At 36.1% G+C, this 27,925-nt stretch overlaps 1 protein-coding gene across 1 annotated transcript in view; it reads right to left on the bottom strand.

The window, feature by feature from the left end:
- Window positions 1–238: 238 nt before the first annotated feature.
- The window catches only part of Il1rapl2 (interleukin 1 receptor accessory protein like 2), a 690,466-nt gene continuing 662,779 nt past the window's right edge, over window positions 239–27,925 (bottom strand). Inside the window, exons 8-10 of the mRNA XM_052170310.1 lie at window positions 18,799–18,942; window positions 12,269–12,439; window positions 239–936 (exon numbers count right to left, since the gene is read on the bottom strand). Of these exons, the coding sequence (XP_052026270.1) occupies window positions 239–936; window positions 12,269–12,439; window positions 18,799–18,942 (1,013 nt within the window). The remainder of the gene's footprint in view (window positions 937–12,268; window positions 12,440–18,798; window positions 18,943–27,925) is intronic.

The raw sequence follows: 27,925 nt of genomic DNA, 5'->3' as shown, positions 1-27,925 counted from the left end.
AGGAATAATCAAATCTGTACATTGTGACAAGGTGCCACACTACAAAGGCAAGACCTTTTATTCCCCTACTATTCTATAAATGTAAATACAAATATTTAAGTACAAACATGATTGTTGTGCCTTTTTCTTCATATTTTCAGCACCTCAATGTTTGTTTTTAGGTGTAATTAATTCTCAGTATAGCAGAAATTTCATATTCTCATATACTTGTTTCGAGGAATTGGGATTTTTTTTTCCACTACCAAATATCACTGGTGAAGCTAAGCTCTTTGGATGATAATGGCAGTAGGGGGTTGTTCCTTGAAAATTCCTCAGTCTCTTTTAAGGAGTCGTTAAGGGGCAGCTGTCCATTGAGTAGTGTCAGTGGCAAGTTACAGTAAGTGTGGTGGTTGCCTAAGGAGGGTACTGGCAGGGTGTTGGTTGGCATCTCATGTTTGTATCCTCTGCAACAATGCCTCATTTGCATCGAATCTGAATGATGGAACTCAGCGAGATCAGCTTGTGTTGGCACCATTGTGGCTGAGGTACTTGTCATGGCAATTGAAGGAATAGGCTGAAGTTCTCCAAAAAGCCCCTGTTCGGCAGAGTCTAGAACGTGGCAGTGGGACAGCATTTCTTTTTTCTTGATGGGCATTTCATACACTAAGTGCTTCCAAAACTTAGAATTTAATTTGCTGCTTTTGGGCCCCTTCCACTTGATCAGTGACAGAAATTTGATGTTGTGCTTTAGTGATTCCACTTCCTGGCAATTCACCTTCCCTTTTAATTCTGTACACTCAATCAAAATCACTTTGATTTCTCCACTGACTAGCATGTTATGGAGTCTGCTTTCCAGTTCGAAAATACTCCATCCTCGTCTGAGAATATAGTCTGGAGTTAGCACGATAATAAGTCTTCTGCTTTGCTCAACACATCTTGTGAGATCTTCAATATATGCTATAAATCACAGAAAGAGAGAAAGAGTAAAACAAAGACATTGTCTTTAAAGCATTAGGCTTGCATTCTAGATGCAGGCTTTAAATAAAGTCCATTATATTTTCTCTCTTGTATTGCATATTCAAAAAACCCATTTCTGCAACAGTTAAGAAATTATAAACACCTGAGTAAATCCTTTTTGGAGCCTTATCATTACTTACAGTGTACTGATGATACATACTTTTGCTTCTTCAGAGTTCAGACGTAGTTCAATACTTTTGGTTTATTTAATCACTTAACTCAAGGTAAACCTCTGAGTAGTTAGTTAGCACTCTTAAGTGAACAAGTTATCAAGCAGTTGATGAAAGGTGAAGAGAAAGCTTTTAATAAATAGTTGTTTTTCTTTTGAGTTTGGAGTGTTTCTTCTTTCCTTTCTGTGTTTTCTCTTTATAATTTTTTAGCTAACAAACAATAATGGTACACACAACTCCTATTTCAACTGCTAAATACTATGGAAGCTATGTGTGTGTGCTACCAACATGAGAGATTGTGAGACAGATGGTGGGTGATCTCTTTTAGAATCACAGTTACCTGATTTAGCAGAATACCTTTTGTCATTTGCAACTTTAGGACTAACATTGACCTTCAAACTAATAGAAAGGGGAGTGATTTGTGTTCATGAGGTAAGTAGGAACTTTGTACTGCTTTAAGAATGAAGAATGGAGGTTGGAATTGGTAGTGGGTCTAGAAGTGGTTTACAATGCCTGGAAAGAGGAGAGAAGGCTAGATACTTGTAAATTACTTTGTGTTGTAATTCAGAAAGTGAGGTGACTATGTTACAACTTTCTTCATGATAGGACACGACTCAATTACCTCTAGGTTTGTTTATCCCATACATTAATCCTGTAGAAATCATGCTTCTCACAGTCTCATCTGCCATAAAGGAAAGCCCCTACCCATGTGTATTGTTAACAAATGGAGACATGGACACAGGCGCTGCACCAGAAAGCAGTGTTTACTAAGCAGAGCTCAGGGCCCTGCCTAATGTGCTAATGTTCTAGCAGAAGCAGTGCTTACAGAAGCATAGCAACAGTTGTCACCTCGAATCTGGCCCAGGTTACTGATTGCTTTTGAGTGGTCACATTCAGCACATAGCATGGGGACATCAAACAGCTTGGTACAAGCCATTTGAAAAGAGAAACTTATTCCACAGATGCACATTTTTCAGATGACCTTCTTTTTTCCAGGATCATATTTTCACCACTTGGCAGCAGCGGGAAAGCTTTCAAAAGCAACAATGAGCAACATTTCTATGCACTCCACAGAGAAACAACAACGGCCGCAGCAGCAACCAAATAAACCTTCAAAAGAGATACATGGAATCGCCTGTGTAACAATTTCTTGTCGATTATTTTAAATGGTTAATAATTGTTTAATTATATTAATAAATCTATTTCCGTATAGTCTCATGCAGTAGGTACATTTGACAGCACGTTCGAGGATGAGGCAACTCACTAAGTTGGGATGTAACTTCCCAATAATTTTAAGTGTTTTCCTTTATAAATTATCTATTCAGAGGGAAAAGTTGGCAATGAAATCTCCAAACCCACTACATCCAGGGCAGAGGGGAGGTCTGTCATTGAGAGATTTGATGAAACAAAATGGAAGGAAATGTGGAAAGTTTCACTAGAGTGGAAAGACACTATCCCAATGTATCAATAGCTCTGGCTCTTCATTTTCTTCCTTCCTTTCTGCTCCAAAAAAGAAAGAAGTTATGTGGGAAGCTTCATCATTAGAAGTTGCATCTGTAAGATACAGTAAAATAAACTATCAATCATGCACCTTTCCAATAGTTCTTTTCACCTTTTCTCCAAAACAAAAAAGAAAACAAAACACATCCCATGCTCAGAATCATGGTAGTGGTGCAAAACATACACAAGGGCATACTTTTATCAAGTGGATATATTCATTTCATAGAAATGTTTGCTATAATTTATTTTCCAAGGCTCAACTTCTCTAATAATCTTGTCTCCTCAAGTGCAGCTCAGATTTAAAAAGCAGTGTACAAATGTTTGCAGTAGTCACAGTAAATACACTCTCAAGACCAACACTATTTTTTTTTTTGGTCAGGCTATATTCTAAAGACCCTATAGAAACAGATTTGGGAGGAGTTGGGGGAAGTTAGTGGGTATGACTACATTCCTTGTGAATTTCTTAAAGAGCTAGTTAAAAAGTAATTACTTAGAGCAGGAAAAAAGATGCTTACAGACAATTGTTATGATTAGGTCAGGTGATCGAAGAAGGGGGATAATGAACTCTGCAAAACTTCCTGTCATCTCAAGAGGAAACAGCAGTTGTCAGAAAGAAGAGACAGCAGAAGTCATAAAGATAATTTCTGTGACTCCACTTGCATGTCTCACTCATAAAAGGCTCTCAAATGCCCAGTCACATTTTTTAAAAAGCAAACTCTATATATTTATGTATAAAGGTATTACAAGTCGATCGGCAATTGATTTAATTGATCGACCATAGACTTCAGCTTTGGTGGTCTCTTTCCGGGATGAGGAAAGGAAGAGGGTAAAATATTTTTCCTATTAATATAGTTTTCCCCGTTCACATATCCATTGTGTTTTCCCATTTAACAGCTAAGCAGGATGCATTTAGAGATTTAGGGGCATCTTAGAAACTTTTGCCCCCAGAAGAAATTTATTAGGACAGTTCCCACTCTGCTCAGCTGCACAGGGTGTGGGTGTTGAAGGGAGCCTTGGAGAGAGGGAGTGCTCCCAGTCTCAGGCACACTACATTGGCTCTGCTTATCCTGGCAAAGCCTAGTGGAGAGTTGAGGCAAGCATCCAGATAATTCGGGCTGAAAACCTGCTGTGGAAGAAAAAAAAAATGGAATTATCCTGGTTTGCCCTATATATACATTAATCATATGCACTGGAGTTAGACAGTACATCAAAATTTTCCCTGAGTAGAAATAGCCTAAGTATCCCAAAGAAAACACAAGCCATTTGCTTGGACCTTGAATTCTGTGTTCCATTTCACTTGGTGAAAAAGCAAGTGGAAGTTTTCAGATGTGAAGCCCACATTTCACTTCTTGGGATGGCGATCAGTGGCTGGGCAGCAACCTCAGTGCTTGAAAGCAGCTGGGGAGGTGCCGCTAAGAGCTGCCTGGCTCTGTGGAAAAGGAGAGCCTGTGCTCTCGCTCTAGCAGTCTGGCTCACTCTGTGTTTTTCTCCCTTCTCTCTCTCTCTCTCTCTCTCTCTCTCTCTCTCTCTCTCTCTCTTTCATTTACCTCTTTCAATCACTTGCTCTGTCTTTCTTCTTTTCTGCGTTTTCTATCTTTTCCTTTCACCTCCTAGTTTTCCTTCTTTAATTTTTTTCACTACACATTCATTTCTTTCTTGACCCTCCTCCTTCTTCCTCTTGGTTCCCTCTTTCCTTCTAGCATTTTTCTTTTTCCTTAGGAAAAACAAGACTCTTATACCCTTGCAAAAATGTATATAATGGAGAAGAAACAAAGGAGACATTGTCCTAATAATTTACATGTTAGTACTTAGCCAGGGAGTCCTTGTTGGCTATCTCTACATATGAAGCAAGTGTTCGAGATAATTCACCCCTCACCTCAGGGTGGTATATCTAAACCTAATGTCTGGGATTTTAAACTAGATCTTCTAAAACCCTTGGCCTGGTTTTGGGTGGCCCATGAGCAAAGAGTGACATTTTTTTACATTTTGAAAGTGCCCTTTGTTGCATGATGAATAAGATGAATATGATGCAAGGGGGAGCGTATATGACCCACAAATCTTAAAATATTTACTAACTTGACCTTCATAGAGAAGATTTGCCACACCTGAATTATAGACCAGGCAGCGTGGTTAGGTTTGGAACAGTTCCAAATAAACTAAGCAGAAACAGGTATCAAGTTATAACATTGCTGGTTCAAAACACAGTCTCCAACAGGCAGTCAGGTTTGCCCTGGCAGGCTGTGGTTTTGTGGGAGACATTTTAGAAGTCTTCAGAAAGCGTATTTCAAAGCTTGTTACCACAATGTGATAATAAAGAAACATTTTTCAAAAAAAAAAATCCAATCCTCAGGACATATGAATACTCACTACATCTTACTCTGACTTGTTCACACAAATTTAGTAATGGAGTAGGGAAAAATTCCTTAAAAGATGCTTCCTTCATGCACACACATAAAAATATATATAATACACCTTAAATAAAAGGTCACAGTGCCATGTCATTTTGTCCCTTTGGTTTTACCTAACTTCTGGTGGCATAGAAGAACAAAGTGTGCTGTGGTGATAATCTCATTTCTCTCAAGTTTGTGAAAGCACAGACAATCCAAGCACATTTGACCTGTTCATGACCTTCACAACTAAGCAAAGAAAAAAAAAAGCTTCAGTGGAATTTTGATGGAGGTGCTTAAGTTAGGATAGGAAAAAAATCCACATTCGATGTGCCAATGTCAAGAAGCATCTTTTTATATCCAGGGTTTGGCTGTTTGCAACACACTATCAAAGACAATGTCATGTCATTAGACCCTCCTTTGGCTGTGTATTCGCTGGTAACATCATTATTGGTGGGAAATCAATAAATGTGACTTTCTAAAACCTTATTAAAAGTATAGTAAACTGGATTTTAAAAATCCCTTTCAAGAGTTTTTGGAAAGAAAACCAAAGTGTACTTATTTATAGAAGTAGGATTATATTAAAGAAAAGTGATGGGAAAACCAATTATGCTTGTTTTAATAAAGCAAAGGACATAATGAAAGGGGAAACACAAATAAAATAGAAACAGAAAGAATAACAGTCCTAATTAAGTGCATCTACAGGGATATGTATGGCTTTGAAGACTTCAGTATCCTTCATACTTCAAGGCTTTGGGTTGGCTGTAGATGTAGAGAGATAATAAAACTCCATATTAACAGAGTCTTTGGTGGTCAACCTTCTTGGTACTGACCATATGATTTTGCAAACTGATTAACTAGGTATTTGTAATTTTGTTTGTATTTGTACTCACATTTGTATAGAGGTTGTTGTCAGAGTATATGGCATACTTTTTAAGTTAAAAAATTAAATATGTAGGGTCTAGGCATAGAATAATTTGGTACTCTTCCATATTCAAAGGACAGGACTTGGATATGCTTAAAGTCATAATTATATATGAAAATTACACCAAAGTATATCATTAAAGTGACACGGGATACATCAAAGCAAATAATACTTCATCAGTTTTTGGTGAACATTAGCCTCAACAAGAGCATCTATAAAAATATAGGTTAATACATTAACTTAAAATTCTGTATGTTTCCCATATAACAAAGAAACATATTTTCATACCTATATTCTTACAATGGAAAAATTTTCAGACCCTTGACATGCTAAGAGGCTTCTAGTGAAATATTTTTATTACCACTTAATTGAAAATAGTATTTGGATTTTAGATGGTTATAAGAAATACTATTGGAATTGTCATACTTGTTGACTGTACATTGTCTGGTGTGAAAGCTTCGGCATCTTGATTTTCCTTTGGCAGTTGTAGGATTCTGTCCCTTATTGCTACAGAGACAGACTCTACCACTTTCCTTGAGCCAGGTGCATGCATAGGATACTACACACACAAACACACACACACACACACACACACACACACACACACACGTGCTTCCTGTGTGTGATACTATGGTGCCCTATAAAAACTTCCCCTTTCCCCACTTTTCTCAAGCCTTTAGCTAGATAGCAGAGACATATTTCTGTAGCAGGACGTTCATTCTTGATGGACGAGTGTAAGAATCGCATGAAGTATGATCAGTGGGTAAATTGACATTTAACTTAAGAGTTTACTGCGAGCTTCTGTGTTGAGGGAGGGACACTTATTTTCATATATGTCTGGATCTGGAGGCCTTATTTCTGGTAGCAAGTTCTTGAGACACGCTTTTGCATTTCACCCGTGGGAATCGTGTTTACATCCTGTTGTCTTTCACCTTTTCACATTTGAAGACAACTCAGAGAAAGATAAAGTCGAGCTTAACTGGGCTGCAGAATGTCTATGTTCTGTCTTCTTTCCCTCTTCTTTTCCAGGTCAAGAAATGTGCATATGTAACTAATTCATGATAGAGTCACCTTATTGACTCTGGGACAAAGCTATTACTGCTTATGAAGATTTTTTTTTTGGTATTTCCTTAAGTATCAAGACTTTATTTTGCACATTTGGTTAAAAAATGCCTGTGCTTTAAATTCTTCATTTGCTGATTAAAATTCTGTACAATGGATTCTAACCTCTACTTTAAATGTTGATGAGAAAACTAGTCCATTTAACCTTAGCAAAATTTGAGATGATTAGAATGCAATTTCTGCTCTTGATTGTTTCTAGCATGAAGGAAATTGTCAAGACACCTAATTTTATTCTGGGGGAGTAAATTTCAAACAATGTTTTAAATTTCATTGGTTGTACGTGTCACCTCTGCCTCACACTTTTTAGGTCACAGACATTAGATTGCCTGGAAAGGGATTTTATTACTCCCCAAAGACAACTTACTTGAATTGTGTCCAATCTGTTCAGCGATTCTAGGGACCATTGACAATGACTACTTACAGGGCCATGTACAAAAATATTTTTGCATGCCTCACTTCAGAAGTCACTAGGGATCACATGACAGCTGATGGATTCTCTAGTCATTTGTCATTTCATTGTCAGAATTATCACATGATTAGTCTCAATCATTAAAAGACTGAAGATTAGGAAAGGTTTACACATACATGAAATAAGAGAAACATTTCCTGTAAAATTCGTGAAAGAGAGCTAGGATTTTGAGTAGGAGAGCCTTATAGAAACTTGGGCATGAAAACAAGTAAAAAAAATATTGACATCTGAGGTCGAATTTAGAGACATAATTTCAAGGGGCCTGGTAAGTCAGTCATATGCATAATAATATTTTCCCTCACTAGTGTCTTTCTCTGCCATAATCATGCATAAATAGTTTGTGTAGAGATCTTCCAAATCTTTCTATAAATAAAAGGGGGAAATTGAGGTTATGCCTGTGAAGGATTTTCTTTCTTCTTTAAGGTGCCACTCACACAATTATACTTTTGTTCAAAGCTACTGCTAGAATCATCTAGAGTCATAATTCTTAATAAATACTGTACATAACACTTTTAAGGAACTCACTTTTCATCTTTTAAAGCTAAATAAGGACTATAAGATGGATTCTTCCATTTTATTTCTTTGTCTTAGAATGCTCATTTCCCTTTCTAACCAGCAGACTTCAGTCTGATTTCATAACGTTTTATGCTTTTATGCTTCATAATATGTGCAGAAACTCTGAGAGAAGATGGGTCTGAGAGGCTAAATGGTCCTCATCCAAAAAATGTCCTCAATTTCAAGATCTCAATAGCACAGCTGGGTTCTGTTGGTCACATGTCAGCTTCAGAGCACATCTGTTCATTCCTCAAGGATCCACTAGGCCCCATGAACACAATGTGCTCTGTGTAGGGTACTTTACACCACAAAACTCAGCAGCTGCAAGGGTGAGAAAGAAAATCTCTACTTCTCTAGTTTGTGTCTCTAGGCAGTTTGAGTAGGGTGTTTTCTATCTGGCTTTCTTTTGGTTGCTTGTCACTTCTGACATACAGATGCTTGTTGGCAACAAATTTGCTTTCACTGTTCTCAGGACAGATGTTTCTAGTCTGGGAAGAAATAGACCAAACTTACTGGAAAGTACAAATTCTTGCCACATTTAGGCACCTAACCTGAGAAAACATAAAGAAGATCTTGGCCACTGGTTCAAGAATGGAAACATAGTTATTGCCAGGAAAATAATGTCCCAAATCTGAAGACCTGGTCTTAGGATTTAGGGAAAATGTTTGTTTCAAATATTCTCATTCCTATGGTTCATGGCAGCGACACAACAACAATTTCCCAACAGGCATGTGGTAAAAGAATATAGACAGCACCAATTCATCTGGAAGATCAACATCTTTATATCTGAGCTTTCTGAGAATCCCAGAAAAAGGGAAAAAGGGAGAGAAGGGAAGGCAGAGCAAACAAGAGAGACTGAGTCTGAGATTTATGCACTTTTAAAGTTCTGGACAGAGGAACTATTTTGAGTTGCTGGTCTTGAGTGGGGTACTGTGGGAAAGGCATAGAATAATGACTGAACATATATGAAAGGGAATGGCATTTAAACTCATTTGATTTATAGAGTTATTGTAGATTAAAAAGGATTGTATGAAGTTTGCATTTACAGTCCTTGAAGGTCTTGTTGTTACTTTTGGAGAAAGGAATAGTCTTAGGTCAATATGTATTAAATGAGATGTTAGGGACAAAAGCAGCTTACAATATTGTAACTAGTCTCCCCCCTCTAGCAGGAATGTGTCTCTATTTATATAGCATAACCTGTAAATCTGCACCAATGGCTGCAAATTCAGACCACAGAAGCTTCTTTAATAACATGCATGCACCAAGTCCAAAATGTTCTACTCTGTCATTCATGTGTAAATCAAGTATATTATTCATATACTTCATCGACTTCCTGAATGCGTGCTAAAAATGCCAAGGAAAAACTCGTTAATCGTGACATGGTGACTGCTCAGCTAGCACCAAAATGTTGATGGAAAAGAAAAATTGTCAAAGAGCCTTTTAAAGAACTTCTGCAGGTTATACTCGCAAATCGGAATTCAGAGAACATGAATTCCCTAGTTCAGGAAGGAAGGATTAAAAGCAAACACCCTCCAGTGGTTGCATGTAAAAGTTGCATAGTTTTTCACATGGTTAGCAGTGAAAAAAAATTCCTCTGTACCATTTACCCTGTACCACCATCCTGGGCCATTTCTCTTGTCATTCTGATGACGGTGAAATATCAAAAAATATGAAAATGATAGTCTATGGACTATCACATCTCTGCTGCATTTGATGTGGAATCCTTTGATAAAATATAAGATCTGAGAGCTCAATCATGGCTGGATTGCCCATTATAGTCCTGGGGAATTACACTCATCTCCAAGTGCCAACAGTACCCAAGTCCCAGATGGAGCACCACAGATTAAGCACAAGAGTGACACATGTTTTAGACTTATTGTTTAGTAGACTAGTAGTCAAGTGGTCAAAAGCATGACTTGTTCGGAGAACCATTCTTGGAGTAGTTGGGGAAGGGGGAAAGAATTTGATCAAAATTTCAAATAATAAACTTTTTTTAAAACAGAAAAAAAATCAAAAAGCAAAGTCCTTATTTCATTTCTTTTTTCTTCTCTTAACCTAAACACTAGTGAAACAAAACCAGCAGTTATGAGCCACTAGGTCACTTTAAATCTTAATATTATCTCATAATCACAATATTATTATGAAGATGAATGAAATACACTATATTATAATGATATTGGTAACATAAAAATAAATGGAAAGTTACCTAAAGTTATAAGACAAAAAAGTATCATAGCATAGGTCTAACAGTCAAAAGAGTACATATCCACCATGAACGGAGGGCTGGAGAGATTACTGCAGTAACTGATATGGAAAATTATCAATAGTCTTCAAAGGCATATTAGGCAAATGTGAACAAAAACAATGCAGGAACACACAATGCCTATCATAGGCATAACTTGGCTAGAGTGGAGGCTTTGAGTAGAGGTAATGGTAGGTAGAAAATAAAATGGTTGGTGAGAAAAATGTGGGTGAGCAGCCAATTATAAACAAGCTTAGGGAAGGTGTCTATATTCTATCCTGAGGGAAATAGTGAAAAATAAAAGTTTGTGGAACATGGCTTTGGCACTTTTGAGAATGTGCACATATTAATAGATTATGTGGAACAGTGAAAGTAAAAGGAAATAGAGATATAATTACTATTGTTGGAATAGTGAAAATGGTGTCTAAGCTATCACAGTCAAGGTGAGAATGAAAAAGACACAAGGGATGTCGTTTGGGAGAAAGACATTGAGGCATAAAATTTACTCTGCAGCATCAGGATATTTCTTCAGCACTCGATTGCTATAGAATTGTAGTTCAAGTCATGAAATCACAAAACAAAAGAATAGGGATACCATGGGAAGAATGAGCTTGGAGACATTTTAACGGAGGAAATGGGCTTGTGTACATTGTTTTCTTTTGATCATTCAATGTGCACTAAATGTACATACTAATAAATACACTCAAACTCATATACATATGATCCACAAGAAAAAAAGGAAAATTAAAAAAGGAAAATAATCAAAACACAGTTGTTTCTTGCTTGGCTCTCACTAGCTTAATGGCCATAGTGAAATGACAGTGATGTGAATAAATATTACTGAGGAACAGCATGATCTAGTAGACTGAGATCTAGCATCTATTTCTAGCTTTGTTTTTGACAGCCATGCAATCTCAGGCTTCTTTGAGTCCTTCTTTCCTCATCTGGAAGATAAACAGGTCAACATTCTGCCCCCCCCCACACACACACAGAGGCACACACACACAAATATAAATTTGAAATGTGATAACACGTAAAATTATCTTAAATGTCATCAAGTCTAAAGATAAATCTTTTTTATTTTGTAAACATCATAGTGTATAAATTAGCATTTTAAAAATTTTAACAGACACATAATCAAATATGTTATAGTCCCTCAATTTTTCCTCAATAATATTTTTAAAAGCTCTTTGAGGGCAGGGATAATCTCTTAGGCATCGGTTCTCCTTATATTTTGCCATGTACATGTTCTGAACAAAGCACATGTTTTTTAACAAGAACAAAGCATTCATTTTTACTCGAAACTGGGTTTACTCTGCAAGCTCAAGGGTAGCATTCAATAAGTAGCATTACTGAAAAGTAGCATTCAAACCTACAGTGTCGGGCACATCTTAAAATTTATTTAAATACTAAATACATACAGAAAATACTGCTCCCAATGGCGTCATAGACCTTTAAAAGTGGATTTTTCCATAAGCCTGTGAGTGAGGGACAAGGCAGAGTGAATAACAAGGAGGAAAGGCAAAGATTCAAAGTTATTAGTGACATTTATTGTAGTTATAAGTAGAAACACAATGATAAGAGTCCAGCTTTGGAACGGCAGTACACTGAAGTAGCATTTGCTGAATTTTACAATTTGTTTTTTATATGAAGTGTCATTAGTATCTCAAAAATTAAAGCAATGTAATAAATACCACACTTATGGTATAAGTTCTATAAACAGACTAAAGTTATAAAATGCTCTAAAATCACAACATACACAAGGAGCAATTTGAATTTGAAAAAAAATCCATCTACTATGAGAAACAATTTTCTAAAATGTTGGCTTTGAGGCATGCTTGCTTCCATAGAAGTTGCTGAAAGAAACGGAATGTTTTAAATACAAAATGCAAAGTTACTTACTTCCACTTGGAATCAGATCCCTTTCTGGGATGAAGAGTTTATATCCATAGTGTTTTTCTAAGACATCTGGCAGTATTTCAAGAGCAAACTGCTCTTCCTCAGTATTGTCACAGTCCAAAGTATCTTGATCCACTTTTGTGTAAGAGAGATATGCATCATATTCCTTGTTGTCTTAAAGAACAACAGTATCAACAACAAAAAAGTATTAGAAGGATCCCTTAGAATATTATTAGATGTCTATGATAACTAACAAGCAAAAAATATTGTAATTAGTGACTAACTTTAATAATTGGGAAAACAATTCATATGTTATAAGTAATGTTGTCAATTTAAACACAACTATTTCGTATGAAATGACCTAAAACACTCATGAAATAGGCCCCTTACAGTCGGGACAGCTGAGAACAAAGATTTATTATTTGTGCCTTTTGGTGAGGCTCTGCATTTGTGATAGTCAATGATATCTGTAACTGATTATCTCAGTGTGTTTGAATGCAGGACTAAATAAGCCAAAGTCATGGATGTGAAGCCTTCAAGTGCCACTTAGTCACAGACCATACCTCCTTTGCACAAATATGTGCATGAGATCCAAAAGGGGCTGGGCCCTAAACTATGGAAGATTGAAGTAATCCAGCTTCACTCCTAGAAACTGTACTTAGCATATGCCATCCTTCCAGTTGGTTAGTGTCATCATCTTCATATACAAAAAGCAGTTCATTACCAAATAGCAGAAACAGCAGCTGGGTTTTATACAAATGCTTTGCCTGTTATTCCTGTTCAGCCAAGTAATTTGACACAACTTCCCAAAGAAGCCTTTGTTTCAAAATATCCCTCCTTCCAATATGGCCACATTAGGTTGTCTCTTCAAATGTTTAGTCATGGAGTTAACTGTACTTTTTAAGCTTATTTTTATCCTCTTTTGCGATATTGGCTCAGAGCCAGTCTGTCTAAAGTACAAATGTGTATGTATGCATGAATTTTGACACAGAATGTTAATGAACACAGCTATCTATTGTGTTAGCCCTTATATATTTTAGTAGGGACCTATCAGAAAAGGTGTTGCCTGCTCAAAATTCTCTTATGCAAAATTTTTTTAAAGTTAGTTTACTAAGCCTAAGTCCAAGAATAACTAATAATGCTTATTAATAATGGTTTCTTGAAAACATTGATTTTGAAAGACTGGTAAGCATTTATTTCTAAAACACATCAATATTTTCCACTAAAACAGATCGGATTAGAATGTAGCTAAAATTTTATCATAAGATAGTCTATAAAATAAAATAGGCATTTACTAACCTATTCCATTATTAATTTTTGGTCCTAGTGGCTGAATGGAAGTATAAACTACAGGTATAAAGCAAGATATATATATATAAGATATATATCTTTGGAGTAGGTGGAACTTCCTGAAACTTCTAATACAGGATTTGTGTTCAAATCTTTGTGCAATTCCACCCTTTGTTACCTCCAAATGAAACGAGCTCTGGTTATTGATGTTAAGAGGGTGCCTGAGATCAGAAGAAAAGTTTAATGCATTTTAGCATGCCCCACAACTGTAAAAGGCTTATAAACATTGCTTAGGTTTCTTGATTGTCTAGAAGCACATGAACCCAAAAAATACTGTCCTGCATGGTTGAGAAGATCTTTTGGCTTGCAAATTGGACACATTCCACTGTTATACATAAAACTCTACTTGGAATTGAAAATGTTCTTCAGCCATGCTAATGTAAGAACCTCCTGGAAATGCTCGCACCTCTGCCCTTGCTCCAATCAAGCACAGGATGCACCTGCAGGCCCCTGACTTTCTCCAGCTATAATTACTCACCTGGGACTCAAAGCTGCCGATGATGCACAGCTGGAAGAATAAAACAGTCCAAAGGACAAAAAGCTCTATTCCTATGAGCAGAATATATTTGACTGTTCTTGGTAGATAGTATTGCTGCCTCAAACTCCTGTGTCCGACCAGACCATCGTTTCCCATCTCACAAACCTACCTAAACTGAACCACATCTTACTATATTCATCAGTGATTTGTTGAACTTCTACTGTGTGCTTAGCCATCGTCAGTGACTACCTAACTCTATCAATCACCTACCTTATGAGAACTTTTAGAACCTTAGCCCATTACTTGTTCAGACTATGGTGATTTACTCTCTGACCATGCAGAAACTCACATATACCTGGTACTATCTCCACTTGCTTTACTCTGTCCTAGTATTACAGCTCAACATGTACATGCTCTTCTAGTAAATTATTTCTCTATTTTTATACACTAAAGTAGTTATAACAAAGAATATTTATCATTTTGGAATGCTGCTATTTGACTATTGGGTTTGAATGTTGAATATCTGGATAATCAGTGTCATCTATCATTCTGGAAGTGCATCAGTTTCTGGAAGGTGGTACTTTGGTTTCAGTTATATCACTACAAGGTGAATAAAAGGTTACAGACTTATTGTAGCTGGCTGGAGCAGGCAAAGCACTCTCAGAGCTACCATGTCATATGTCTCCGAAACTTTAGGATGCCAGCTAGTGAGCCAGCAATGACTCAGATGCCACAGCTTTAAAAGGCACTTCAGCCTTCTGCAGAGAGCCAAGAAATTTTCATGAATAGCCACAGCTGTTGCTCACAAAGAAGGACACGATGAATAGAGTAAAAGCATCAACACGATGCAAATAAAGTTAACAGCCAGGCTTGACAATTGTTTGAAAACCAAGAGGCAGTTCAGTGACACCACTTTTCTAGACAACACTAATGAGTCTTCAGTGCTAAATTATGCTGACTAAACTTATTTGTGGAAGCAGAAAATCGATAACAGTGCAGTCAAGGCATCAGAAGGAGGGCGGCTGGCACACTGGTTACCAAAGCTATGCTGCTCCTAATGAAGACAGAAGATAGAAGTTGCAGACACAACCGGACTATTTGTGGAAGAATTTTCTTGTTGTCACACCTGTCCTTCCATATTTTAAAATCTAATTTTAATTGTGCTCATCATCAGGCAGCCATTCCTGTTTGTGCAGCCCTGCTCTCCTGCAGCTCCAGGGAACCCAATCTTAAGTCCTTAGCTTCTAAAGGGAGCAAAATTCTTGGAACTTGTTGATTATTTTACAGTCAGTAACTAATGTATGTGCATTTGTACACAGTATTTATCTTGAGGAATCTATAGCAGAATGGGACTCAACTATTTATTGAAAACCTCATTGGCCAAATAAATGAAGCAATCTATGGTGGGCTGAAACAAAATAAATTGAAAGTGGCTAGAGGGTCAAAGCTGCCTGGCAAAACTCTATTTTATTAAACGGGTCCTTTTCATAAAATCTTGTATGAAACTTATACACACACACACACACACACAGGCTCAGTGTCATGGTTTGAATATGCTTGGCCAAGGGAATGGCAATATTTAGAGGTGTGGCCTTTTTGGAGGTGTGTCCTGTAGGTGTGGGCCGTACCCTAACTGCCTGGAGGTCAGTATTCTGTTAGCAGCCTTTGGATGAAGATGTGGAACTCTCAGTTCCTCCTACACCACCCCTGTCTAGATGCTGCCATCTTCCTGCCTTAACCATAATGGACTGAACTTCTGGACCTGTAAGCCAGCCCCAATTAAATGTTGTCCCTCATAAAACTTGCTTTGGTCATGGTGTCTGTTCACAGCAGTAAAATCCTAACTAAGAGACTCAGCAAGCCACAAAGATCAAGCCAGTAAGCAGCACTCCTCCATGTTCTTAGCTTCAGTACCTTACTCCAGTTGTCTTGAGCTCCTACACTGACTTCCCTCTAAAATAGACTGTGATCTGATATTTAAAAGATAAAACAAATTTCTCTTCTCAAGTTGCTTTTTGTCATGGTGTTTTATCATAGCAATAGAAACCCTAACTAAAACAGTCACTATATATATATATATATATATATATATACACATATATATATGTGTGTGTGTGTGTGTATGTGTGTGTGTGTATTGTAAGCGTGTATATATATAGACATAGTCAAAGAGAAAACACAACAAAATGTATTCAGAAAAACTAATTTGTGTTGAGATATTCAAGTATATGAAATAATAAAGAATTTGGTAGCATATAGGCTGACATTGGGATCATATAATGTATGTTTCTGAAAGGATATTAAAATACATTTGCTTGAATGCTTGATGTACTAGAATTCAAATGTGGAAAGGAATCTGTCCTTTTATACTTAGTGTTGTTTGGGGTGGCAGAGATAGGAAGATCCAAGGAACTCAGAGGCCAGTCAAGCAAGCTGAAATGAAATGCTTCTAATACAGTGAGACACATCTTAAAAAGTCAGAGAGTGATAGAAGGTGCCCTCCCCTCACCTCATCCTGTGTATACAGTCACACATTCATATGCATACACTATATATACACACAGCAAATATTAAAAATAAAATAAATAAAAATAAAATTTCATTTATTCATTCTTATGACACCTTTGTTAACTTGTTAGAATTTATTTAGGCCAATATAGAGACTGCTTGTTCAAGTACCAAATTGCCATGTAGAATTTATAATATTTAAATATTCATTTGTAATGTAGATTTTTTGAAGGGAACTGGACCCTTGAACATATCCTATTCCATACAATTGTTTAATTAAAATATAATTAATTATTGGTCACTTTTGATAAAATATATCATCTTAGAATGAAAGATGAAAAATAAATTCCTTTAAATGCAATGTTATTACTGTGAATTTAGTTTTAATGTATATATCCAACCATTAGTTACTATGGGTTATTGAGTAAAGATGATAACAGCAAATAATTGCTATATAGTAACCTAATTGCATTGTCTTTTACCAAGATTAATAAATTGCTCATATTTTTACTCAAAGAAAATTAAATGAGACTATGTTTTATATTGTTTTACATAGAACATATACATACACCTTCTTAGTTTATACCTGTTATTTCATATTTGTAAGAAAGAAATATAATATTCAACATTAGTTCTTGTACATGGGAGCAGAATACAACTGCTTACATTTTCATGTATACAACCATAATTAGAGCAAGCCTTATTTTTCTCTTTGAAGATATTTTTATATATCTGTCTATATTTCCTTGAACATTTGCTATAATTCTTGAGTAAATGCACAACTTCAAAATGTTTATCAAGAAACATTGGCCAATTTACCATCAAACAATAGTCAATGAAGATCTATTCATATTGGTAATTATGTAATAGTAACAAAAATGTCAAAATCAGATTTCTCAAAAGTTCTGTTATCACATTAAAACTTCAAGGTAAAGACTTTGCTAAAAATGTAAGTAAAAGCTTATTCTTCAATATTTCAGTAAACGAAACATCTTTAAGTCCATCTATAAAGGCAACAAAAACGTGTGTTTTAGTTAAAAACTGGCTTACCTATGGCATTCTATATACATGCTTCCAAGGTTTATAGTAGTTGGGTAGTGAGGGCATTATAAAAAGTGATATAACAAAATTTCTTATGGGTGCTGATTGAAAAAATATAGCAGATTGACTTGGAGGAAAGGGAAGAATATGGTCAAATATATTTATTTTTAAAAATTGTTTGAATAAAAAGTAAAATATAAAGCCAGAAACATATCAAACTTTCTCTTGAAAAAAATTAAAGAATTTCTAAATGTTCAGAGTGGGGCTTAGTAAAATAAGCTATTGATACTTAATCTATATGATTTCTAAAAGCCATGCAAAACAAATATACCAAATTTATAAGGTACCTTTTTAGACACCTTTTCCATTGCTATGACATAATTCCTGAGAAAAGTCACATATGAAAATGCATGTTGCTTTAGTTTTATGATGGAGACAGTATGGTGCAATTCATGGCAATGAGACAGGCTTGGGGCAGGGATTGCTCACCTTTTTGGGGGACAAGGAAACAGAAAGCACAGATGGGAATTGATGCCTAGATAAGTTCATTCACTAGCAATGAACTTCCTCCAGCTAGGTCATACTTGCTTTGGGTCTTGCAACCTCCTATAACAGGCACACTCTAAATTTGTATCTTTTGAGTCATCTTCAGAATGGCACTAAAAGTATTCAAAATAGACAGGTTCATGTACTTTGTTGATCTTTTAAAGGAACATGTCCATAGTTTCAAAACATTTTTAAGGATTTGTTTGCTTTCTTTATAATGGCAATTAGTAAAAAATGACCTCTAAGTTTTAATTTTCTTGACAAACATAGCATGTAAATTTATTCTTGTGGGAAAGTGTTTTCATAGTAATTGCTTGTTTCTAGATCAAGAAACATCTTGTTAAGATTTTAATTTAGAAATAGTATCCAACATAGGGGGATTACATGAATAAGATAAAATGATGAATTATATTCTTTATCCACAGTTGCATATTCATATTTTTCTTCATAAATACTCTTTCCCTAGTTTGTTTGAGGTGAAGTTGTACATGTCATAATCCTTCATCACTAAATATTTTAGTTTCTGTTTCCTAATAATAGAAATTGACTTTTACATAGTCACCCATCAATTTTGTCTATTAACTGAGTTTGGGAAAAGAAGATGGCTTACCATCAGTAGTTTCATCACCTCCAAAACGCTGTCGGTAGAAAAGCATCAGTTCTATGTTGTAGCATTTGTAGACCACCAGTAGCAGTATAAGTAGCAGAAAGATTGCTCCCAGGCCCCCTGCAAGCTCAATTTTGTAGATTAAATCTGAAGTAAACAGAAGAAACAAGAAGAGGTAATTAAATCAGTAACACTTTGAATTTCTTCTTGTCTCTATGTAGGAGATATACTAACCATTCTAGTTTTCTTTTCAGAATGTCTTGTGCATTTTCCTCCTGATATGTTAGCATAAGTCATATTTTATTAAAATTGACCATATTCTGAAACTTGGAGCAATTTACCATAAGTAGTAAGCATATCATAAAAGAAATACTTAGATTCCAATTAATTTAGAAAATATTGCATTTTCACATACATTTTAAAACTTTTCATTATTATTTAATATCATTATTTTATTATTTATTATATAATATATGGCATTTATTAGAAATTCTTTTTAAGATGCTTCTCTGCCATCCGAAGTTCTTCAGGTGAGAATTCTTTGTTTAACTCTGTACCCCATTTTTAAATAGGGTTGTTTGGTCATTAGGGAAATGCAAATCAAAACAACCCTGAGATTTCACCTTACACCAGTCAGAATGGCTAAGATTAAAAATTCAGGAGACAGCAGGTGTTGGAGAGGATGTGGAGAAAGAGGAACACTCCTCCACTGCTGGTGGGGTTGCAAATTGGTACAACCACTCTGGAAATCAGTCTGGCGGTTCCTCCGAAAACTGGGCACCTCACTTCCAGAAGATCCTGCTATACCACTCCTGGGCATATACCCAGAGGATTCCCCACCATGTAATAAGGATATATGTTCCACTATGTTCATAGCAGCCTTATTTATAATTGCCAGATGCTGGAAAGAACCCAGGTATATCTCAACATAAGAGTGGATGCAAAAAATGTGGTATATCTACACAATGGAGTACTATTCAGCCATTGGAAACAATGAATTCATGAAATTCTTAGGCAAATGTATGGAGCTGGAGAACATCATACTAAGTGAGGTAACCCAGTCTCAAACGGTGAATCATGGTATGCACTCACTAATAAGTGGATATTAACCTAGAAAACTGGAATACCAAAAACATAATCCACACACCAAATGAGGTACAAGAAGAACGGAGGAGTGGCCCCTTGTTCTGGAAAGACTCAGTGAAGCAGTATAGGGCAAAACCAGAACGGGGAAGTGGGAAGGGGTGGGTGGGAGGACAGGGGGAGAGAAGGGGGCTTATGGGACTTTCGGGGAGTAGGGGGCTAGAAAAGGGGAAATCATTTGAAATGTAAATAAAAAATATAAAAAAAGAAATTCTTTTTAAATTACAAATATTATATATTACTAATATGTCATACATTATTATGTTATATTAGGGAACTATTAAAGCTCCTTTATTTTGGATTCATGAACAATGTTTTGTTGCTTCTGTTAAAATATCTTGTTGGTTTGGTGAGATTATCTTCTGTACTTCTCAGGTCACAGACTCTATTCTTCTACTATAGAATAACATCATAAAATTACTTTCAGAATCAAATAGAATCTAATGAATTTGCAAGGTTTAACTGTTCCACTTAACCTCAGTAGAAAATAATCTAATATATATACACTAAATGGGAGGAATTAACTTATCTGTTCCCCATACTTATTTGAATAAATTACTATAATATATTTGTGATATAATATACCCAGTAGAACAAAAAGTGCATGAGAAATCTAGGTTAGCCACTTAGCCTCTTTGGCCAACACCAAAGTACACTGTACTTATGCTTTTCCACTGAGGCAGTTCTGGAACTCTGAGGGTTGGGATAATTAAATCAGCACATAATGGAATGAGACAATAATGTCTCCCAGGCTCAGAGAACAGTGGATTATCTGTAGCTTAATTAGTGATATTAACAAATCTAGAGAGATCATAAAAAATAAATGGATAGTATCATGGAAATTATAAAAATTAGAACTCAAAGGATATTTTAGATTTTGAGCTCAATATTTTCTAAAGGAGAAATGCTAACTCTGAGAGAGCCCAGAAAAGAGAAATATTTTCTGTTGAGGGACAAGAACATCCACTGGTCTCATCATAATTAAATGAAATTGTTTTAAGATTAGGTGGTCTCCATTTAATCTAATTCTGTAATTATCAAGCAAATACTCTATTACTACTAATTCAGCTTACCATGTAACTAGATACTGGCAAGGGAAATGACATTTTATTTTGCACATTAGTTGTTTCTGAGTGTGGTTGGCATCACTGAGTTTCCCTGGGTAGGCCTATTCAAATTTCTGAGCTGGCGATGATGATTCTTGAGAATCACAGACAACTATTCTTTGGTAATGTTTCTTTTCTTTATGTAAGATAATTTGCTTAAGAAAAATAAGTCATGGCCAATGTAACAAAATTCATTTAGTATGTTATGATTTATAAAATATATGATTGCATTATAGAATATATATATATATATGTATGTATATATAAAACCACCATATATATGCCCAACCTGTTATTTACTTTGTTAATATTCTTGTACCCAAGAATTTTTAATCAAATTTATACATGTAGAATTTGAGACTCTATATTTTAAATCAGTTATCTAATGATATCTATCTAAAAGTGTCTCAAATAGGATAAGAACTGTGGTGTCCTAAATTTAAATTCAAGAGTCTTTTTGTTCCACCCCAGTATTATTTACTCTATCCAGAAGTGATAATATATAAACATCTACATGATTTCCATGGAAATGTTGATGTTATTTCCTTAGACCCTGTGACTTGTAGAGGATTTTGTTCCTATTATTTTACTCCAAAGAATGAAGATAGACTGCAATTCTTAGTGACAATGAGATAGGCTGCTTTGAAGAGGACACCTAAAAGCCCTGTAGTCATGGATGAAGGGGGCTCGTAGGGGTTCTGCATGTCAAGGAAACTATTAAGTTTTCTGGAGAATCAAAGAATTAACTTTTCCCAAGGAAGTTGACTGAGAGTTGGACACAATGCAGCTGATTAAGTAGCTCACAGAGTGGGAATGGAAATAAAAGCAACTCTTCTTGTGTTAAAGCAAAATGAGGCATGGTGGAAATGGGAAGAAAAGGGAGGGATTGTGAAGGAGAAACTGCCCATAATGGACAGTCTGAGGTAGGTATGGGAAGTAAGTATCTTGGCCTACCAGCTACAAAAAGAACTCAGTTTGAAATGAAGGCCCTATATTTTAGGCAAACCCATAAATCCTACCACGCATTTAAGTATGCCTCTTGTCTAATAAACTGGTGTCCTAGGAACTACTCCCTATCTTGCTTCTGGGGTAAAGCAAGCTTCCGCTTCCGTAACAAATTTAAACTGGAAAACAAAAGGCAATCTTCACTTGTTTCCTCCCCAGGTTCCATTAACAATACATTGTAAATGACCACTGCTGTGTTGGAAACAATAAATGTTTCTTTGTTACTCTGAAAATCAATTGCCTTCCAACTTACCTCGTTGAATGACTGACTTTCTCCCCCTTTGTTCCTGTTTTTACCTTAAATGTTCAACTTAATCTGTAAATGTTTGCATGTCTCTGTCTTTTGTTCATCTTCTTCCCTCTTGCCCTTCCTCTCTCCTACTTTTTCCCCCTCCCCCTTTCTCCTTCTCTTCCATTTCCTCTCTGGCCAGAACAGCTCTCAACTGTTTTCAAAGTCACTGAATGGAAAATTTCCCAACAACTTCTATGTTATTTACAGAGTACAGTTGCTGTTAGGTAGCTGGAAACCATCAGCAGCAGGAACAATTTCTGCTTATGAGTAGCAGGCACCCATGTCAGCAGTAAATATATGGAAGAGAATCATGGTGGGAAAAGAAGCTTTATAGATTGGGGGATCCATTTTATAAAAATGCCTCTGAAAAATATTACATAATGGTGGATGTTTAAGTTGAAAACTGTGAACTTTGACTCGGAGACCCAAAAAGTATTCTTTGATTCAGCTAAGGCAGTCTTATCAAAAGAGAAACATCCATCCTATAATCAGAGGGTAAAACTGCCACCAGCCAAATGACATCTGGCTTTCTTTTGTCTTCTGTTTGCATTTGCCATTTTCTATCACAGCAGGATCTGTACTTCAAGACATTTCCTGACTGAGAAGCTGAGAGTCATTTATTTTGGTCTGTGTCTTGTAAATACTTCCTCAGGATAACTGTAGCCAGGGAGGAGACTTTTGAGTAGTTATAACTTTTTGTAGATACTCATAGTGTATATACAGCTCTTTCATATCTTCTTAGTTTGAGCCCATCTATTTCTTCAGTGTGAACACAAAGGTCAGATACTATTGAATGGGAAAAATAGCAAGTGAAGACCAGAGACAAGAGGACAGGGTGTGGGACTGTGTGTGGGTGTGGGACTGTGTGTGGGTGTGTGTACGAGTGTTTGAGCTTGATTCTCTAACAGACATTAGTGAATGGGCTAGGGGATTTATTCTGGGACCTGAATGTTGGCATCCTCTCAAAAGTTATGTTTGTTGATCTTGGGAGATTCCTCAGTAGCTGTGCATTTTTTAGAGTCCCGAGTTTGATTCCCAGCATTAGACAAAACATTGTGTGTTAAAACAGTATTAGGTTTGAGCAGTGGTATTAGAATTTGGGGACAAGTACCCTCTTAGAGGCCGGAAAGAATCTTTTTTACTTGTTTTCTTATGGAAAACCACATAGAATTTAACAGCCACGAGGAATGGTCCTTACTAGACAGGGAATATTCTAGCACACTGATCTCTAGAACTGTGTCAAATTTGTGCTTTTTTGTTCCCTGCTTGGTTAAAGCTACTTTGTTATAGCAGCCAAATAGATTAAGACATACATATATTATTGCTGACTAGGGTGATGCTATAACAAATCTCTACAAATGGAGAAGTGGCTTCGAAAGTGAGGAATGAATGGGGAGAGGCTCAAGGACAGTTGATGTACATTGCCAATACAAAGAGCCTTGTGGGAGAGTCTGGTGACAGTTCAGAAAAAGATGAAGACTCCAGGGAAATGATCATTTTTGAAAATAAATTAACCTAAATAGCTCTGAGCAGAACACTGGTAAAACATGACTCATAAAGGTTTATGAGGACTTAGATCTTGGATATTCTGACCTCTAGAAGTATGAGAAAATGTATTTGTGTTCTTTATAAATGACACAATCCAATATAGCCTCTTATACTAAAACAGCTTTCTATATTGTTGTAAAAATCCAGGTGGAGTAGAAGAAAGTGCTGAGTAGAGGGTGAATGAGTAGGGGTGGGGGAAGGGAGGAAGGGAAGGGAGGGAAGGCAGAGACAGAGGCAGAGACAGAGGCAGAGACAGAGGCAGAGACAGGCAGAGGCAGAGGCAGAGGCAGAGGCAGAGGCAGAGGCAGAGGCAGAGGCAGAGGCAGAGGCAGAGGCAGAGGCAGAGGCAGAGGCAGAGGCAGAGGCAGAGGCAGAGTGAGATTTAGATTTACTGTCATAGTTTGTGGGGAAGACAATATGTACAGAGTTAGACCTAACTACCAGAATATTTTAAGGTTAAGTTCATGATCTTGGTTCACCAAGAGGGAAAAATTAGATGGATCTCTTACTACTGTATAGTTAGTTATTCGTTCTCACTAGTAGCTCTTCAGAGAAAACAAAATATAGCTGCATTAGGAGTTATATACTTAAAGGGTATAATATTTTTGTTATCTCTGTCCATGATGACTGGATGTGTTAGAGGTGAATTTTTACTGTACAAAGCCCTTTAGAGTTCATGAAATGATTCGTCACAAATTTCTTCTCCATAATGATCACTTAGGGGGTTTCAAATATTTGACTTACAGCTCATTAAGAAGTCATTGTTCCATTAAAAAAGCTTATGTGTGCATTCTAGGTGGAATTATCACAGCCAGTGAGGTCAGGCTCTATTTTGATAAAGTCTAATACCTCTAAATTCAAGGTTAATATGTTAAATATAAACATATATGTAATATATGTTTATATATTATATATATATTAACATGTGTGTTTGTGTATCTTAACACAAGAGAAGCTTGATAGGATTTTTAAAAATTACAACATTTTCCCAAGTACTTTTGAAAGCTCGAAGACCAAATGAAGAAAAATTAACCTTGTTCTTTTGCAAAGCACTGCAAAAAACTCTAACTTCTGCCTAGAAGAATGCTAACTGATATATCATGTGTCAAATATAATTTTATTAAAATAAAAATGTGCCAAGAAAAATGAATATTAATGTTTATAAATTTAAAAGAAATCATCTTAACTCTCAGCTTCACTTGAAAACTTTGAAGGATTCCAAAACCTGAGTCAAAATCTTCTAGAATAAGAGTGGTAGGTTGTTGTTTAAGTAAAGTATATTTCGTCGAGATCATGTTTCACACTTCTTCTAATAGTCAACTTGCTTATTTTCTATGTATGCTTGGCTTTTTTACCTCTGTGCCTGAATGTTAAAATCTTTAAAAAAAAAAAAAAAAATAAAAAGGCTGGGTAGTGGTAGCTTGTGCCTTTAATCCCAGCACTTGGGAGGCAGAGGCAGGCAGATTTCTGAGTTCGAGGCCAGCAGGGTCTACAGAGTGAGTTCCAGGACAGCCAGGGCTACAGAGACAAACCCTGTCTCAAAAATCAAAAAAAAAAAAAATCCAAAAAAAAAAGAAAGAAAAAGAAAAAGAGAAGAAAAATAAATAAATAAATAAAGAATGAATGAATGGAAAAAACATGAACTGAGGGTATGCAGTCAAGACAAGATGACAGATAAAATCTTGTTTTATAAATCTCTTTTATCTTTTCTCCCACTGCATCGCGCTAGTCATATATGATGAGAGCTTCGATGCAACGAACACTTTTGAGTATTTATTATGTTTTATGTACTATGGCTACAGCTGTCACTAATGCAAGAAAAATCCCTACACTTATTGAAGGAACATTCTTTGGCAGGATGAATGAAAGAAACAAATGGCCAATTTAATAACCAATACTAATTAATGCATATACTGGAAAGAATCTGAAACTTAGAAGGCACACACAAAAAGACAGTAGTGAATTATACTTTATATGAGGTGTCCAGGGAAAGCCAATTGAGTAGGTCACATAAGAAGAGGCCTGTGTGATTGGAGGCAACCATGGCAACAGAGGGAGAAAAATGTTCCAGGCAGCAGAAATAAATAATGGAGACAGATCTAAGAAAGGACAATCCTTGTTGAGCATGAGAAATTGAAAGGAGGCTAGTGAGCATGGCATTCGATCTAGAGTGTACGAAAAGTGAGAACAGCAATAAGAACAGATTGGGCAAGGGCAAACGTCTGGGGTTTTATTCAGTTCATGTGAGCTGAGAGCTCCAACTCATCTGGTAGGCTTTGAAAGTTGAACCATGGGGCTTAGTTGTGACATGAGTAGAGAAAGCCAGAACCAAAGGATAGGTTTGAATATTTTGTTCCAAAAGACCAGAACGAGATGATGAAGATGAGGAAGAACAGAGGATCATGGGTATAGGCAGATGAAATGAGGTATACTGTTTGGGGCAGGAGAAGCTTGATGTACCTATGGGATATATAAGGTTTTATATAGTATTAAATAGACAGATATATAAATCTGAACTTTGTGTGAGGTGATATAAGTAAGAAAAGCTGTGAGATGGAGACTGAGAATTCAGAGATCGAAATGAGAAGCTGGAAAAAAGTGAATCACAATATGTGTTTAAGTATAAGGCAAATGAGAATTAATGTTTCCAGTTAATAATAATTTTGGTCAAAATTCTTTGTGGATGATATGGAAGGCAGTAGACTTTTACAGTGTATCCTCATGTCCAGTTTCAGATTTCTAGAATTTTAAGAACTGCCAGTTGTTGCTTTTACTTTTAAATAGAATAGATTTATTTTAAAACTCAGATTATATCTGTTCCCACTGGTTGAATTATTACAAACCTTCCTTCATGTTTTTCCCCAAAGAAATTTCCAAATTGAAAAAAGACAAAGAAAATAAGAAAAAAGTGTGTCTCTTGTGTAACTTTTATTAAATGTTTATATTTCTTTGCATTGTTGCTACCTAAGAGGTTTGGGATGTCTATTTTATTTGTCTATTTCTCAATACCTAGCATATGTTTGCTACACATGAGTCCTCAATAATAAAAGAGAGCTTTAATCATTTATTCAACCAGGATGCAATCCAAGTGCCTATTAGTAGCAAAACACTGCCTAAGTTGCTTAAAGATACAGAAGTACAGCTGCAAACTCAGGCTTGGAGAAATCTCTGAACCAAAAGTACAGGGACAAAGCAACTTTTCCACAAGGCATGTGAGCTAGGCAAAGCCTGTGCTAATGTAGGAAGTTATATAGATGAGAAATTACTCAATATTCAATATAACAAAGTGCAATTTTTAGCTGGGCTACATTTTATATCTAGAATTGTTTATTTAAACTGTTAGTTCTACAAGGTGGATATTGTTACTTTTTTGTATATACTAGGAGACTAGGGTTCGGAAACACTAATCAGGCATGTCAGTTATATTTCACCAGGTGGCTGAACCAGATTGCCTGAACCTGGCTACACTGACTTCTCTTTCGATATTAGACCCCATTTATGCATAAATATGCCTTTAAGATAGCATCGAGTCCAGTCATGTGAGACAGGCCGCTGCTGAGATACAAGCAGTATTCTCAGAAAAATCACGCTTCCTTGCTTCTTCTGGAGATTCTGGTCAGGCTCAAGTTTTGGGGCTGGCAAGAAAATGGAAATTCCATCTTGGCCAGTAGGTGCAAGTAGTGATTTTGCTGATTTAATCTGTTCTATTGTTCTATAGCCTAGGCAACAAGTGGCCTGATTAAGAACATGTGTTCTGCTACATTTACAAAACCTTTCCCAGGTGAACACACAAACTATTTAGCCTTTTTGTAGTAATGGAGACTTTTGCTAAAGCCTTTTCAGATGCTTTTCCGGCACTGTCTAGTTTTAGCCTTTTTATGCATAAATTTTGTTTTGTTTCTCTTTTCTTTTATTTTTCCCCATAACATACAGTTCTACACACTCTAGAACAAACTATTAAGAGGGACTTTTCCAGATATGCCAAATTACTTAGAATAAATGCACCCATTGAAGGTCTTTTAATACTAAGTCATGT

Source organism: Apodemus sylvaticus, chromosome X (genome assembly GCF_947179515.1).
Source record: "Apodemus sylvaticus chromosome X, mApoSyl1.1, whole genome shotgun sequence".
Classification (NCBI taxonomy): domain Eukaryota; kingdom Metazoa; phylum Chordata; class Mammalia; order Rodentia; family Muridae; genus Apodemus; species Apodemus sylvaticus.
This window is presented reverse-complemented; position numbering and strand designations above follow the sequence as displayed.